The 18,008-nt window shown below is 32.7% G+C and overlaps 1 protein-coding gene across 1 annotated transcript in view; it reads left to right on the forward strand.

Moving 5' to 3' along the window:
* Positions 1-17,809, forward strand: part of LOC107453218 (angiotensin-converting enzyme) — a 25,969-nt gene extending 8,160 nt beyond the window's left edge. The window contains exons 4-11 of the mRNA XM_043051602.2: positions 2,442-2,677; positions 5,747-5,942; positions 7,591-7,857; positions 9,114-9,337; positions 11,978-12,116; positions 15,183-15,281; positions 15,480-15,599; positions 17,615-17,809. Of these exons, the coding sequence (XP_042907536.2) occupies positions 2,442-2,677; positions 5,747-5,942; positions 7,591-7,857; positions 9,114-9,337; positions 11,978-12,116; positions 15,183-15,281; positions 15,480-15,599; positions 17,615-17,777 (1,444 nt within the window). The 3' untranslated portion in view covers positions 17,778-17,809. The remainder of the gene's footprint in view (positions 1-2,441; positions 2,678-5,746; positions 5,943-7,590; positions 7,858-9,113; positions 9,338-11,977; positions 12,117-15,182; positions 15,282-15,479; positions 15,600-17,614) is intronic.
* The last annotated feature ends 199 nt before the right edge of the window (positions 17,810-18,008 follow it).

Raw genomic sequence — 18,008 nt, forward strand, 5'->3', positions numbered from 1 at the left:
AAAAAAAAAAAGGCTGAAATTCGAGAGACAAAAGTGAAAAAAAGCGGAAATCCGCTAAAAAGCGGAAAAATCTCATCCCTGTTAATCCAAGAGTTCCTTTGTGTTCAGGATTGAGTTCAAAATGACAAGGCTACGGAGTTGAACATTAGTAGTCGTAAACCCATAAAATTCGGTCGGCTGTTCAACGACGGTGATAAAAAACTTCTAAGTGAAAAAAAATTTGACACACACAGGGGGGATTTTTTAAAAAAAAAAGTCTGAAAGCCTTTAAAATACTCAAGTTCAAGATCCATTCTAAAGAACGGATAACTTTTTATGGCAAGATGTTATTTATTGTTTACAATTTTGTTACAAGTTTTGCCTCAAGCGTGAGGAACTTAAACTATAGCTTTTTATTCACCTTGGCAATAAAGCTTCTAAAAATACAGTTAAGTGTTGAAAGTTGGCAGTCGTAAACCCAAAAAAAGGGTCGGTTGTTCAATGACGGCTATAAAATAGAATAAAATGGTTTTCATTAATGAAATTTACCATTCTGCTCGAACCACACAGCGCCAGAACGACGTAATTGTTTACAAACCATCCCTCTGTTGCAAACTTCTGATTCAAATCGACTCAATATATGTTTCCGCTTAAAGCACATAGCTAATCTGAAGATAAAGTGTTTTCCTGTACTCGTCAATGGTTAAAATTTCTCTCATTTCTTCGTAATTCGTTTCTCTTAATGGTATAACATATTTTGTAGCTGTTGTCGGTTTTCCTGGGATAATATAAAAATTTAATTCGCATATAATTCTCATTAATTTAATTCGTATGTAACTCTTATAATTTAATTTGCATAATTCCCAATTAATTGTAATAATATTTTAATCCGTTGGATTCTTTGCATTATAGTTTTTTCATTGATTGATGATTGATTCTATCAACTAGTGTGTTGATTGTTTGATTGTAGTCTCTTGATTTTTTAAGATATCAAAAAATAAACAGATAGCATGCTAACTTAAAAGAACGTCATACCATGGGGGAAAGTTTTCATGGCAAATTCTTTTTCACCTCAATAACTAATTTAAAATTGAAAGTGTAGAAAAAGTGAGTTCAGACAAACCTAGAGTACACCAGGAAATTTCAAATACTTAAAAGAAATTTTTAAAAAGTCAAAATGAAAATAAATCATAAGACGATAACTTAGGATTGCGCAATGGAGAATTTCTCTTCCAATAATTTGTTTGCCGTTTGACCAATAAAATAAAACCGTTTATAAAATAAAATAAAATAAAATCTGCAATGCTAAACCTATGGAAAAAAAACATTCCTGTCTGTCGATTATTTTTAAAGATTTTTAAAATCAGGAGTTAAAACTGCTTGAAATCACTGAAATAAAATAAATATCTCTACATAAATTCATAAAAATTTTCTACTTTGAATAAATAATCAGTATTTAAGTTTAAAAATAGAAAGGAAGAAAAATTCTTAAAAATAGGAAAACTTTCAAACAAATTGAAGTTTAAAAAAAATAAATAAAACTCTTGTTAAGTTAATAAATAAAAATTTAGCACAACGAATTTCGATTACGTTGTCTTATTTATGCTGCCTTCAGTGTGAAATATTTTACAACCAGTTTAATAATCCTCCTCTGATATTAATTTTATTCCAACGTGTACTCCATGTCTTAGTTATTTTCTAACACTATCACAAGTCAAAATTCTTCATGCCCCCATCAAAAATTTTTGATGATTTATGTTGGTTTCAGTGCGTTTCATGATGGCCCAACATCATTTGATGGTCACCATCATCCAACACTTTCCATTATGCATTCATGGTATTTGATATGTCAACAAACTTCCATCATCCATGATGGAAAATACTATGATGGTTAACAATCAAGAGAAATTTGATTCTTATTGACCAACAATCCATGATGATTCATGATCCATGTTGATTCTTACTATACATTTCCATTATGGTTTAATAGGAATTCTTGTTGGTTCTCAGGAATATGCAAATTTGTTTTCTTATGTTGGACCATCATAAATCAGTCTGGATTCTTACATTTTTTATGATGATTGTTAATGATCATTCCAACATTTGATTTCTAGGATATGTGATGGAAATTCGTGATAGTCCAAAATGGTACAACAATATACATTTCTATGATGGTGTAATGGAAATTCTTTTTCGTTCAGCAGGAATATACCATCAAAACAATTTGTGTGTTTTTGTACGTTATACTCTCATAAATCAGTCCGAATTCTTACATTGGAGTGATGGTTACTTATGTAGGTTACCATCATGAAATATAATAGTTCATGATGGAATTATTGATGGTTACCATCAAGACTATGCTGGTCCATCAATGAAAAGTCATCAAAAATTTTGACTTGGGCTGTAGCACATCAGAACTCTTTTTTATCATGTTTAAAGAAATCTATTATTTCTTATTTCAGGCAAATTTCTGAAATAAAATCGAAACTTTTAGAAATCTACAGTTCGGCAACAGTTACCATTCCTGGTAACAGAACTTTGGTTGGTGAAGAAACGGTGATGGCTGCCATGGCGAGCATAAGAGAACCATTTCAACTGAAGCATATCTGGAAGACATGGATAGAGGAAGTGGGCGAGAAAGGAAAACATCATCTCCTTGGAATAATTCAACTGACCAATAAAGCTGCCAGAGATAATGGTAACTCAATACATTTGATTACTCCACGATGATAATTTAGCTCTTCATTTTTCTATATGTTATGGCAGACGAATTTATCAATTAAACAATAGTTTTCATTTGGAACAAAATTTAAATTTACAACGAAATGTTTAAGAAAATTAACAAAGCAAAATATTTATGAAAATAGGCATAGTTTGAAATGCAGTCTTCACTGCTAGATAAGAAACCCAAATTTTTTACTCTTGAAAAAGATATCTGTAACAAATCAATGTAAACATGTTTTAAGCACTAGGTGGATAAATCACCAAATCGCTTCGCTCACCAACATCCGAAATTGTTCTCCAATGTTTTCTTTTTCCCGCAGTGGACTGATCGTAAAGACGCGGTTCCCAGTAGAACACCGAAATCAAGCATCACTGGCTGTGGTCAGTGTGCGGGTGAGTGACCACTTTGATAAGCCTGCGTAGGGACGGAGGGTGCGCTTTATCGATTCTCGTTAAACTATTCTACCATAAAGTGCACGACTTCACGCGCAGGTCGCCGGACTACCAAAGCAGGGGAGCTATCCCCTCAGCATAGGATCAAAAACTCTGATGGCATGTCTTCGGATCATCCTCAGGGATGTTTCCGAGTCCGTCGCCAATAGCCCATTGTGCAGCTCTAGTGCGACGTTAAAAAAGTACCTACCTACCTACCTTAAGAGTCAATAATTTCCGCAAAAACCAAGAACATTATACAGAACAAACATTATTGAGAGCAAAACAAACAATTATTGTAGTCTTATGGAACATTATTTTGACAATCTGTTAACTGTAGCGAAATGGACGATTACCTGGTCATTAGTTTATTTTGTGTCAATTTACTGTACAAAATCAAGGAACCAGGATTCAACCGGGTTAGGAATTCTGCCGAATATCAAGGATTCGGCAATTTTTTTTTTTAAAATTTCCAGTACATCTTTCACTTTTCGGCATTATTATTAAAACGTAACGTTTTCATTCTTTCATTCACGGTTAAGGATAAATGAAAGCTTGCAAGATATTTCATTCGAATATTTAATATGTAAGAATGATTAGAGGTAATAGCTGTTCTTAAAAATGTAATTTCTTTTTCACTATTTCATTTATTCGAATTTTTTTTCATTATGAAACATTGCTATTACGCCTTAGAAACGCCTGCGGTAATTAATAATAGAACGATAGTGGAGAACATACTTGCTTTCCTATGATTACGTAAGAATAGTTACGTAAGAATTGCTATGATTTATATGTAAGAATGATGAGAAGTAACAACTGTTCTTTACAAGGTATTTTCTTTTTCACTATTTCATTTATTCGAATTTTTTTTTCATTATGAAACATTGCTATTACGCCTTAGAAACGCCTGCAGTAATTAATAATAGAACAAACGTAGAGAACACACTTGTATTCCTATGATTACGTAAGTGTCTGAGACTGAGACAAAATGCTGTGGAACTCGTATTGAGTGTGGTAAGTAATCACACAAAAAGGATTAAAACTCATTAAATTCGGATTCTATTTTAGAAGCAGCCTATAAACGATGCATTTCATCAAAGTTTCAGTAACATAAACCTTTTTTTAACATTTGAGAACAATAATGGTTAGATATGAAAAATATATACAAGGTCTAAAAAACTTTCTCGAGATATATTCTCCGAATCGTTGCAAAAGCTATCCAATGATACCCATAGTTTGTCTACAGAAAGAACTCGCCCTGCAAAAGAGTCTGAGGCCATCTGCTGCCATGGAAACAAAAATAGCGCATTTCAAGAAGGGTACAGTTTGTCTAAAGTAAAAACTCCCCTAGCCATTTGTCTGGAACCATGGTGGTGACTATGGTAATGAGGTATAATTATTTTAAGTAGGGGTGTGGGGTCATTGTTGAAGACGGATTTTGGAGCGGGTCGACGAGAGAAAAGGAATCTTTTTCTTCCGTCTATTGTGCTAGCTCTCCCTGAAATGTACTATTCTGATTTCCATAGAAGCTAACAACCTCAGACTTTGTGGCGGGGGAGTTTTTACCGTTGACAAATTATAGCTTCTCTTAACTCTAGGGCTAACAAAATATTCCCTTTCTCTCGCCGACCCGGGTTCAAACCTGTCCTCAGCAATGACCCCGCACCCTTACTTGAAATAGTTTTACCTAGTCACCATAGTCACTGCTACGGGTTCAGACAAATGTCTAGGGGAGTTCTTACTTTAGACAAACTATGACATGATCTTCTTTCCTGAGGTTAGATGGGGGAAATTTTGAAATCTTAAACAAAAAATAATGGTGTGTATTTAAGATTTCCTCCACCTTCAGAGATTGGAGTTAGGTATCATTGGATTGCTTTTAAAAAAATATTGAAAGTGTGTGTTTCAACTTTTTTGATTCTATGCATATTTCTCAAAATATTTGATACTTTCCAAACGTTTTTTACATCTTGTATCTAATGAAAAATATTTAATCTGCTGGTTTTTTAATTGTTTTAATTTCAACTGAAATGTCACACTTGTTGATAATCTTCTTTTCCCCTTGCAACAAACATTTTTAAAATTCTAACGATCCCCTTAAATCTTGATATCAATAAATGGAGAAACCCATTCAATAAAATTTACATTTGCCAAAACTATATTCCTTTATTCTTTGCAACACAGTTTGAAAACTTATATTTCAAGCAGTAATACGAGTGCAAATGCGTTGGAAAAGATTTAAAGGGGATTTGGCAACAAATGGTCCACGAATAATCTTAGTCGCAATCAAGTTAGCTTCAAAAAAACCTAAGAAACAATACTTCAATTATCTTGTTAGCAATGCGTAAAAAACCATCTACAATTCAAACATTGTGCCTTATCTACGTAAAGTCATAACTTCTAAACTATAAATTCTATAGTATCGTACATACTATCATTTGATTCAGCATACCCGTGAAAACAATACCTCATTTGTCTAGACAGCAATATACAAGTTTCACCCAATACCAAAACCTGACTAGGAGGGTTAACAGTTTGAAAAGATGAAGGTAGAAACATTAAAAACAGCTTCGTTAACACCCAATTAATCGTATCCCTTATTGCTCATCAGGTTATTCGGACACAGGAGAAGCGTGGAGAGCAGAACTAGGAATGGAGGATTTAGTGAGTGACGTCCTCAATTTGTGGAATGACGTCAAAGGATTCTACGGACAACTACACGCTTACACCAACCACAGATTGCGTATGTTCTATGGTCATCAACACTTCAGGCACGAAGGATACATTCCAGCACATTTATTAGTTAAGTAGATCCATATTATTATGGATTTTATAGATATTCGATAGATATCGATATCATTTGATATCGATTTGTAGCAGTTATTAAAGTATGCATACTAATTAAATAGCCAATAAACCATAACTTTTAAAAACATGACAGTCTGTTATATGGTTTTAGTTTGTTAAAATTAGATTTACCAAGCGGGGGTTGCAAGTCACAGCTGATTTATTTTCAACCATTAAATAAAAATTTCAATTGGTTACAAGCAATCGACTACTTTTGATCAAAATATGATTAGATTTAATCATAATTGAAAGCGCCATTTTTAAGTTAATAAGCTTTTTTTTAAATTTTCTTTTTCTTGTCTGCAAGCTCAAATGTATAAATCTCCAGCACTCATGTGGTTAGTTGTTATATGCGCTTGGAACCTTCTTCCATTTCACAAAAAATTCTCAAATATTGTCATAAAATATCTTTATTAACAGAAATATTTGATTTGCAAAATAGATCAATGTTATATAATGAATAAGACTAATATTAGAAATAATCATCAATTCTCAATCTAAATCAGAAAAATATTTTTAGATAATATCACTACCATTAAGATTTTTGATTGTTCGTAATTATAGGACAGTCACCACTTGCTCACTAAATAAAAAAATGGCGATGAAATAAATTTCTTCCAATAGCCGCCCGATCGTCACTTTTTTTTTGTTGCCAAAATTGCACTCCATGCTAATTATATTGTTTTTCCCCCTAATGAATACGGAGAACCTTGCTGGATCAGGGGATGGAGCTCTCGCCTCTCAATAACGAGACCTGGGTTCGAATTCCAGCGATGACCAACGACAGCTGGTCGCACCGGCCTCAGTGCTAATGCAAAATATTCTCAGTGACTTACGGATCATGGGTTAGAGTCCCCTTGCCGTCATGCTAACCGTGGGAGGTTTTCGTAGTTTTACTAGAACGGCAGTTCAACCCGGTTATAAAATAAAATAAAACATGGAATTACTATAAATATTTTGCATTATTCTGAAAATGACTTTTTTTGCGCTTTTACATTAAAACTTTTCTTATTTATTATTCTTTGTCCTTTCCAATGGATTTACGTTATTAGATGGGGAAAAAATAACATTTTTAGTTGCTTGTTTCATCGTAATAAATTAACCTTTTATTTTGGCTTTTGCTCGAGACTATCTCATCATATTCAAAATTAACCATATTTGATATATGATTAGTTTGTTTATGCTCCACATGGCTTAGGGCCTGTCTTTTTGCTATGTCTCTATGCAAATATATAGTGAAAAAATTGAAATCTTTGTGAAGGAATTTAGAATGTCAGAAAAGGGAACTAATACTAACGGGCTTGACTTACTCGAAATAGAAAGAAAAAGACAGTTGCTAACGTAAAGAAATGCCCCTTTCCAACAATCAATCAGGATCGAGATACCCGTTCCACGTCACTTGCAAGTATCTCATTAATTCTTTTTTGATTCATGAGAGTAATACGCAAGCGAACTTTAATGATGCTGCCTTTAAGGTATTTAATTAAAACAGAGTCGTCTGCATTTTAATTTATATCAAATCTGAGTATATATTTCACTTTCAAGCGAACGATGGAGGGACTGAAATTGTCCCAAAGAGAGTTATAAGAGAGATTCTATTGCAGGTAGCATGTGGGGAGAGAACTGGTCAGGATTGAACGATATCCTTCAGCCATATCCAGAACATCCAAATTGGAATGTCTCTTCCATTTTGAGAGAGAAAGGCTTCACTCTATCAGATGTGTTTAGAACAGCAGATACGATGTACACCTCCATGGGACTGGAGGCTCTCAACCCACAGTTTTGGTACAAATCCATGTTTGAAAAACCCAAAGATGGACGAATCGTAGACTGCCATTCTGTTTCGTACGATTTTGCCTTAAACGACGACTTCAGGTAAATATATGTGTGTCCCATTAACGAACTTGGAGAGTCATGCACGTTTTAGATTTTTAACATTCTTTTTAAATTCCAAAATTCTCTATATTGCGGTAAAGTGCCACTCCTTATACTAATGCTTTTTTAATTATTTATTTATTACAACAACTGTACTCTGAGTCCTTTTTATTTAAAAAAAAAGATAAGTATTTGATATTTAGGGGACAAATATTTTTTTTTATTATACCATATTTGTTTTGTTTCATCATAATGTCTTTCAACATAAGTGTCTCTTACATATTAAATACTTTTACAACAAAAAAGAAAAAAAAATATTCCGGGTACAACTGTTGCACCAGCCTTCTCCAAAACTTTCAGTGTAAGATCCATTGACCATAAGTACAAGTCCACTTCCGACACTGACACTTTTTCTTATCGCTAGATAGGAAAAAAATATTTCGAGCAATTTATTGTGTGAAATTCGTAGCCACTTTCAGGAGAAAAATTTATCCCAATTATTAAAGAAAGGTGAATGATTACAAAAATGTATTATACATTTTTGTAACGTATACTTGTACATGTACAAGTATTATAAAAAATGTTTTAAAATTCAATTCCTACTTAGGTCAACAAAGAAATTTTTTTATTTTATTTTATTTTTATAAAATAATTAAAAAAATTTCTTCCAATATAAAACTAAAATTATTTATTTAAATTTAATTAATGAACTAATATTTAAGGAAAACTGTATTAACATCAAGTGACATCCACTACACAAGTTAAAAGAAATGTATTTGAATTTGAGTGGATGAATAAAGAGTATTTAATTAACGATTGAAAATTTGAACAAGATAATAGGGAGAATGTGAAATAATAGTAGGAATTGGAAAAGAGACATTTCTTTTTCTTTTTTAGGAATTTGTGTATTAGGTTTTGAAACAAATTTTTAGAATTTAAGTAGTATTTTCTGTTAGTTGTGATACAACACCGCAAAACGGTATACAGACTCACACAGGTTTTTTATTTTATTATAGTTATAGAAATACTGGAGAGCTCGGCATAAGATGAACGATTTATAGAGTTACTGCAGTTTTAGCTTTGTTACTGTTATCTCTGTTTCTTGCTCTAAATCTGCCATTAGAAATAAAAAAGAAAAATATTTATAGAAAAAACAATTTTGTGTGGGTTTGTCCCTCGAGTTGTTTGTATATACGAGGCATAAAAATGTCAAAGTACCGACAATTTAAAACACAAATCTTTTAATTTTTCCACAGGGTCCGGATGTGTGGATCAGTGAATGAAGAAACGTTGAGGCAGGCCGTGCATGAAATGGGTCATATCCGTTATTACATGGCATATCATCATCAGCCCATGCTTTACAGAAATGGTGCCAACTCTGCTTTTCATGAAGCAGTAGGCGAAACATTCGTTTATGCATCTCAAAACCCTCACTGCCTCACTACTCTAGGACTCATTCAACACTCAAACGTAACAAAAGGTAATAATTATTATTCTTGCTCTAAATTCATTAATTCATTCATTCCTCAACTGTAACAAAGGGTAACGATTGTTATTCTTGTTCTAAATTCATTCATTCCTCAAACTTAAAAAAAGGTGAAAATTATTATTATTGTTCTAAATTTATTCATTCCTCAAACATAACAAAAGGTGAAAATTATTGGTAAAGGTGAAAATTATTATTGTTCTAAATTCATTCATTCCTCAAACCTAACAAAAGGTGAAGATTATTATTCTTGCACTAAATTCATTCATTCCTCAAACCTAACAAAAGGTGAAGATTATTATTCTTGCACTAAATTCATTTATTCCTCAAACCTAACAAAAGGTGAAGATTATTATTCTTGCACTAAATTCATTTATTCCTCAAACCTAACAAAAGGTGAAGATTATTATTCTTGCACTAAATTCATTTATTCCTCAAACCTAACAAAAGGTGAAGATTATTATTCTTGCACTAAATTCATTTATTCCTCAAACCTAACAAAAGGTGAAGATTATTATTCTTGCACTAAATTCATTTATTCCTCAAACCTAACAAAAGGTGAAGATTATTATTCTTGCACTAAATTCATTTATTCCTCAAACCTAACAAAAGGTGAAGATTATTATTCTTGCACTAAATTCATTTATTCCTCAAACCTAACAAAAGGTGAAGATTATTATTCTTGCACTAAATTCATTTATTCCTCAAACCTAACAAAAGGTGAAGATTATTATTCTTGCACTAAATTCATTTATTCCTCAAACCTAACAAAAGGTGAAGATTATTATTCTTGCACTAAATTCATTTATTCCTCAAACCTAACAAAAGGTGAAGATTATTATTCTTGCACTAAATTCATTTATTCCTCAAACCTAACAAAAGGTGAAGATTATTATTCTTGCACTAAATTCATTTATTCCTCAAACCTAACAAAAGGTGAAGATTATTATTCTTGCACTAAATTCATTTATTCCTCAAACCTAACAAAAGGTGAAGATTATTATTCTTGCACTAAATTCATTTATTCCTCAAACCTAACAAAAGGTGAAGATTATTATTCTTGCACTAAATTCATTTATTCCTCAAACCTAACAAAAGGTGAAGATTATTATTCTTGCACTAAATTCATTTATTCCTCAAACCTAACAAAAGGTGAAGATTATTATTCNTGAAAATTATTATTCTTGCTTTAAATTCATTAATTCATTCATTCCTCAAAGGTAACAAAAGGTGAAAATTATTATTCTTGCTCTAAATTCATTAATTCATTCATCTCTCAACTGCAACAGAGGGTAACGATTGTTATTCTTGTTTTAAATTCATTAACTCATTCATTCCTCAAAGGTAACAAAAGGTGAAAATTATTATTCCTGCTCTAAATTCATTAATTCATTCATTCCTCAAAGGTAACAAAAGGTGAAAATTATTATTCTTGCTCTAAATTCATTAATTCATTCATCTCTCAACTGTAACTGAGGGTAAACATTGTTATTCTTGTTTTAAATTCATTAATTCATTCATTCCTCATCTGTAACAAAAGGAGAAAATTATTATTCTTGCTTTAAATTCATTAATTCATTCATCTCTCAACTGTAACTGAGGGTAAACATTGTTATTCTTGCTCTAAATTCATTAATTCATTCATTCCTCAAAGGTAACAAAAGGTAACGATTGTTATTCTTGTTTAAAATTCATTAATTCATTCACCGCAGCGACGTGAACAGTGTTCAAGACCCCTTTCGTCAAATTTCCACACCACAGCCAACGAGAAGACTTTTAGCCACAATAGATTTAACGCGCACCTTGTTGATTACACACGCCGGTTTGTATGCCATTACGATCGAGCTCACTACCCTCAGCTCTCAAACCATCGGTGTGCTCTGGCACTGAGCGACATGGGACGCAGCTCTACTCCCATGAACCGGAAACGGAATCTTTATCCATCGCTGATAGGATTTGAACCCTGGGTTTAATAAAAAAAAATTTGCTTTAACTTTATGGAGGTATTTAAACTTTTCACCTCATTATACATATATAACAAGAAAATTGACCAGAACATAAAATAGCTATAAATTCCCCCCCCCCTTCACTGGTCAGACGAAATATCGTCCTTTCTGTTTTATTGATTTTTTGACCATTCTATGTCCATCATGCCGAATGCACTTCTCTGATTGCTAACTTTGTCATCTAGCAGCGAAAAATTCATATCCTTGCTGACATTAGGGCGGAGTTCAGCTAAATTTTCGCAATGACGACGGCTCGATTAAGCCAATCAGGAGCCCATATTTTTGTAAACATATCGCATTTTGCGATGTGTAAAAATGCAAGCCTTTCATAGGTCAAATTTGTCCATCGTAATCGCAAAAATTTAGCTGAATTCCGCACCAGAAAGTCATGGATTTACGAAATATAGATTTTTTGTGTTCATGCGATAGATTAATGAAGAAGCTAACATATAACTGATGGATTTTACACTGCACTGATATTTTGTTAAAAAAAAAGTTCATTAAAGAAGGAAACGTAAAATAAACTTTCTATTCAATTTGGGTGCCCCATAAGCCCTTGCCTTAGTCAGCCTCTGAAGATGGCGGTTCAAAGTCGCAAATACTTATAAATACTTTTATTTATTTTCAGAGCAGCATTTGAATATTTTGATGAAGCAAGCCCTTTCGAAGTTTGTACTGCTTCCTTTTGCCCTAACTGTAGAATTATGGAGATATGCTCTTTTCTCCCATCAAATCGATGATATCATTAAAAAATGGTGGGATTACAGGTAAGTCATCCCATTTTCAGATTGACCTTCTGCTTAGCATGATTAAACCATTTTGATCTACCTTTGATCTACCATTTTGATCCACCTTTGATCTACCATTTTGATCCATTTAATATACCTGCCGTAAGTAAAGGGTTAATCCCAAGTAGTTTATTTTTTAGGGTAGTTTTAAATACGACTCGTAAAAAATTGTAGTGTGTCTACCATTACAAAAATACAATTCCAATTAAGTAGTATATAAGACATGTTAACCCGGTTCTATGGTGGGTAGTGGGGTACCTTTTCATAGATGAAGGTTGAGATTGTCAATAACAACTCTTCCCATATTGGTGACCTTTGGACGAAATGTGAACCCGCCTACCTTGACAGTAACGCCCACTTCGATTTGAACACTCCTACTTCGATAGACGGTCCATATTGAACAGTTGACTTGTGACTGCGACATCATCCACCACCTCGTGCTGTTGCTACTCAGTCTCGATCACACACAACGTCGGTCTGTATACACTCGACTGCTAAGGGCAACACAGGAGCGACCATGAACTTAATACAGTTCTTCCGACTTCTCACAAAACAGCAATGAATCAACTAGTGGTATCCGTTCATCGAATTCTATCACAGATAAAATTCTGCTAGGGAGTACTGTAGTGTATCTACCACTACAAAAATGTAATTCCAATTCACTTGTATATAAGACATGTTAACTCTATTCTATAGTGAGTTACCTTTTCATAGATGAAGGTTGACATTGTTGATAACTACTTCCCTACCGCAAAGATCACAGAGATCTCCGAATAATATACTTTTTTTTTATTCTTAATAGATTCTTTATTGTTTCAATTGTTTTGCCTTCAAAATTTGGAGGGATGATCGCAAAGTAGGGGTCTCGATATTTTTAACCCTTCATCATTAATAATTTTTTTCAATAGTTCTTAAACTATTTAAACAAGGTTTTTTACACACACTTGTTTATAAAAAAAAAGAAAGTCAAAAGCTGTAATGTTTTCATTGAATTTTATAATGCTAGTAAACTTTTTGATTTATGCAAATTTATAGTGCTTCCTTGATAAATAACAAAACCCAAAATGTGGGCAAAATAATTCTAAAGGATAGAAAAGTGCTAATTTTATTGTCACTAAAATAATTTGTTTGGCAAATGATTATATGTAAATTTTGATTCGCTTGAATTTCTAAGAATATAGCGAAACACGTAAAAAACCAATTTAAGTGAAACTATATTTCCAGTTTGTGGCCCTTTTGTCATACCAGAACTCGTTTAAGAAAACGATATTTTTATTTAGAAAAAGTACTTTTGATTGCCTAATATTGGACTTTAAGAAGGAGAAGCTTTAATTACAACGATTGATTAGTACAGTGGATCTGCGTCGCAGCAACAGTTCATAGTGAGCACAACTTGTAGCAAAGACAATTCGTGAAAGGCATAATTCATCATGGGTACAATTCGTCGTTAAAAAAAATTATCAAACAGCAGTGGTTCCATGCAATGACGACGTATGCGCACTGTTTACTATAACTCTTGAAAACAGGTGAAAAGTGTGATGACGTCCAAATAAAGTGCGCACGCCATAAAACCCTAAACAAGACCCATTTTGCCAATGGGCAAAAAAAAAAAAAAGAAATTCAGAATAAGTAATAGCGCTATCTCTTTCCCTTCTGTTGGTGACTAAGAACTGTATCGTGTTGAACTATTTCAAGAAGGGATATGAGGTGAATAAATAGAAAGTGAGAAATATACCCCTTTGTTTCCATAGCAACTCTGTGGCGAGAGAAATTCTTCTTATAAAACTTTTTATCCGGTCATACAGGCTTCTTAAGAATAAAAAAATGGCTACGAAGAATTCATACGGCAAAAAAGTAATACTGTTAATGAAGTAGTCACGTGACGATTATAATGAAGCACCCTTTTCAGAGTCGAAACACAGAATGAAAGATGCCGAATAAACTACAAACAATAAAAATTGATTAACCTATTGGGTAGAGGAAAAACCGGGATGGCTCAGGGGATGGAGCGTTCGTCTTCCAATGAGATAAACCACGAATTCCGCATCCGGTTGCACCGACCACAGTGCTGACGTGAAATATCCTCGGTGATAAACGTATCATAGGTTAGAGTCCCTTTCCCTTCAGGCTAACCATGGGGAGATTTCGAGGTTTTACTCTCCATGTTGCACAAATGCCGGTTAGTACCATCAAAAAGTCATCCATTCAGGCAAATTTCTCCCAATACTTGATCCAGGCGTTCCCTTGTCTTCTGAATTAAGTTCAAAATTACAAGGCTATAGAATTGATCATAAGTAGTCGTCAACCCAAATTTGGATCGCCTGTTCAACAACGGTTATAAAATAAAATAAAATTAAATAGGGTAGAGGAACGAATAAGATTTTCACCAATAGTTAGAAGATAAACAAAAAGGTGTTAGTGGGAAAACGGTATAGATTAGAAACCAGAATGTTACAAGATATCGTTTTCACTTAATCTTCTTCAGTTCATAAGATGCAGATTACAAAGTGAATTATAATAATCTTGCCCTAAACGGCCACTCTTAATCATTTTTCTTGTAGTAACTTGTTTGTAATTTCTTCTGCATCCCTGTTTCGCTCTGTGTTTCGACACTGTGTGAAGAAGGTGCTTCGCATTATATTTTGTTTATTAACACTAGATTGCCCAAGGAAGTTACTTTGACTGCTTTCTAATTTCAAATGGAAAAACAAAAATGTATATAATGACGCAATTTCTTAGAATTTTATGACTTTTATAATTATTTTTTATGTTGATATTTACAAATAACTTATTATGTAACTGAAAATAATATAAAAAATTAATTTTAAACAAATTTTTTTATACATTAGTTATTCTTTCGCAATGCAGTCATTTTGACTGCTTTTGGGCAATANTTTTGACTGATTTTTGGCAATAAAGGTATTTCAGTCTTTCTAGCGTTAATATTATTTGTTTTTATTTTTAACTTTATTTCAATTGGACGAGTGTTATAAGCTGAAGCTAACATTTAAAGAAGAACTTAGTGAGAATTTATTTCTATTCCAGAAAAGCGTTTCAAGGGATTGAACCACCAGATGACGAAAGCGCTGAATTGTTTGAGCCGGGATCTAAGTACCACATACTAAACAATATACCGTACATGAGGTAAAAATCCGCATTGTTTTATACCCAAATTATTTTATGTAATATTTGTTCAACAGGAGAGCAAAGCGTTTCAAATGTTGAGCTGTTGAGCAAATTAACATTTTAACATAAATCAATACTTGTCTAACAGTTTTCAATCCTGAAAATTTCCACCATCCTAAATAAAAAATAATCTTAATTATTTTTTTTTTGTTCCAGATATTTTGTGAGCAGATTTCTAGAGCACGAATTCATGGAAGGACTGTGTGATACTTCTGGTGCAAAAAATGATCCTTTTTGCTGTTTCATTACATCTCACGTAGCAGGAGAGCGACTCAAGTAAGTTATTCATCCAACAATATGACATATTATTGAAGAAAAAAAAACTTGCTAAAAAGGTTTCTTGGAAGTTTATTCAATTCTTAATCATCAGTAGGAAATGTTGATTTTAAATTTTTCGACAAAGCTACGTGAAGAAACTGCAAAAAAAAAAAAATCAAGAATTTATTCTTCTAAAATACTAATTATTACTCATTACTATAATACTATACTAGTAAATATTAATAAATTACTCACAAAGTTATTTTTTAAATATAATTATTTTTAGAAATTTTACATATCGTTTCTCAAGTATTTTCACAAGATAGTAAATCTTGTATTCTAGCAGAATTCTGGGAAGTAAAATTAATTTTAGGCTACACATTTTTGAAAACTCCACTCGAAAAAATTTTAAAAGTTTTTTTTTTTAGTAAATTTTTTAAGCAGTATCAAACCTGAAATAAATATTTTTCAGGGGTTAATTGAGGAAAAAATAACCCCTATACCTTACTTAACTTTAAATAATATCTACTGTATACTTAAAATAGGATTATAATGATAACATATTCAATATCATAATTGAAAATGTATTTAATCTTTTTTACAAAGAAAACAAACTTACAGTGAAAATAATCATTATTTTCATCAATTTTGGCTGCCCACGTATCATAGATTTGCTTACAATTATTTTGATACTAATCGGAAGTGGAGATGCGTTACGTGTAAATCCATACATGGAATCGGTTATTGAACGTTGATGGTTATAAAACTGGGAGATGGCCTTTAAGATGAAATAATCTTTTTATTCTGCTTATTACCCATTAGCAAAATGGGTTTGGTTCGGATTACATGGCTTCCTCACTTTTCAACTACAATAATCTAGAGTAAGAGTGAACAGTGGTCATGAGTTGCTATGGCGACCGCTGCTGTTTGATAATTTCTTTAGAATTCTTTTTTTTCGCTTTTAATTTTGTTATGCATTAAGAGAGATCCCATAAATACTTCTTGAGTTGTGAATAAAAGAGAATTTCATCATTTGTACGATATTTTTGTTTTTATTGTTTTAATTAAGAATCAGAAATTCTCAATACTTATTCAGGTGAATATCACACATCAAGAGAGAGTCCAAACTGATTGACACGGTCCCAAAGTTAGAGTTGAAGCAAGAAAAATTTAAAAAAAAAAAAACGATGCCAAGGCCTAAATTTACCGAGGCTTAAAAAGCCAAAGTCAAAGAACGTAGACGGGAATACCTTAAGCGTTAAACGCAAGTGCCAGAACGAAAGGATTCCATTCAGAAACGCAAGCATGAAGCCTGTCCATCACTAAAGTGGTTGAGAGAATTGAATCCTACCGAAAATCGAATAGTGACTCTCCGAACCCCTTTCATGCAAATACGAGAACTGGATGTTGATCACCCGTTAGGGATAAAAGGATCCGTTGTTGTCAACGTACCCAATAACTTGCACAAGACCGTAGACTGTCTTCCACGCAATATATCCACGCAATATAAATGATTCATTCACTATTCATGTAAAATTGAAAAAAAGCTTAGATTTTAACTTTACAATATCCATCAAACACCATTGTACCCATCCGAGAATGTTAATATTGATCTCGATTGGCTGTTCAATGTCTCTTCAGTCATCAAAAGAATTTACGCAGAATGTGTCTGAGCTGCGTTTAAATATGTCTGCGAAATTGTGTACCGAGCAGTTCAGAATTAACAGTTAGAGAGGTCCAAGATGAAAACACAATAAAATTTATTTTCCAAACAAAATTAGACAACCACCATTTTGCCAGTGGGTAACCTGTGATCGCCTTTCGGCTATCACAATTTTCTTCATTTTGTAGTGAATCGTATTTAGATTTGTTTTTGATTTTTTCTAAAATTGCTGTAAATTTTTTAAATACTAACGTTGCGATGGTGCCACAGAACTGACATAAAGAGTGTGAGCAAAGAAAACATATAAGTCTTTCAAATTTAAGCATAAACTACTTCCTGTTTTTAATTAATGTGACTATTTCTTTTGCAGGAGGATGCTTTCTCTTGGTTCTTCCGCCTCTTGGGAAGAAGCTTTGAAAGTTTTGATAAAAAAGAAGAAAATAACATCGTCGTCTCTCCTGAAATACTTCGAACCTCTTCATAACTGGCTCATTCAATACAACAGAGTTAACAATATAAGTGTTTATTTGTGATTTATTCTTTAAATAAATCTCTTGCATCACAATTTCTTTCAAATAAAACACTCCTAAAAAAATTTTAATAACAGTAGTCAAAAAATAAAAATACAATAATATAAAAAATAGATAATCTTATTAGCTTGTATTTGAGAGGGAATCGTGAAATCAAAATTACGAACACTTGTTACAATTGTAGCGATTTTCAGCACTTGGACCGAAAAGTCGGCTGTAGTATACGTATATATA

Source organism: Parasteatoda tepidariorum, chromosome 6, assembly GCF_043381705.1.
Source record: "Parasteatoda tepidariorum isolate YZ-2023 chromosome 6, CAS_Ptep_4.0, whole genome shotgun sequence".
Taxonomy (NCBI): Eukaryota; Metazoa; Arthropoda; class Arachnida; order Araneae; family Theridiidae; genus Parasteatoda; species Parasteatoda tepidariorum.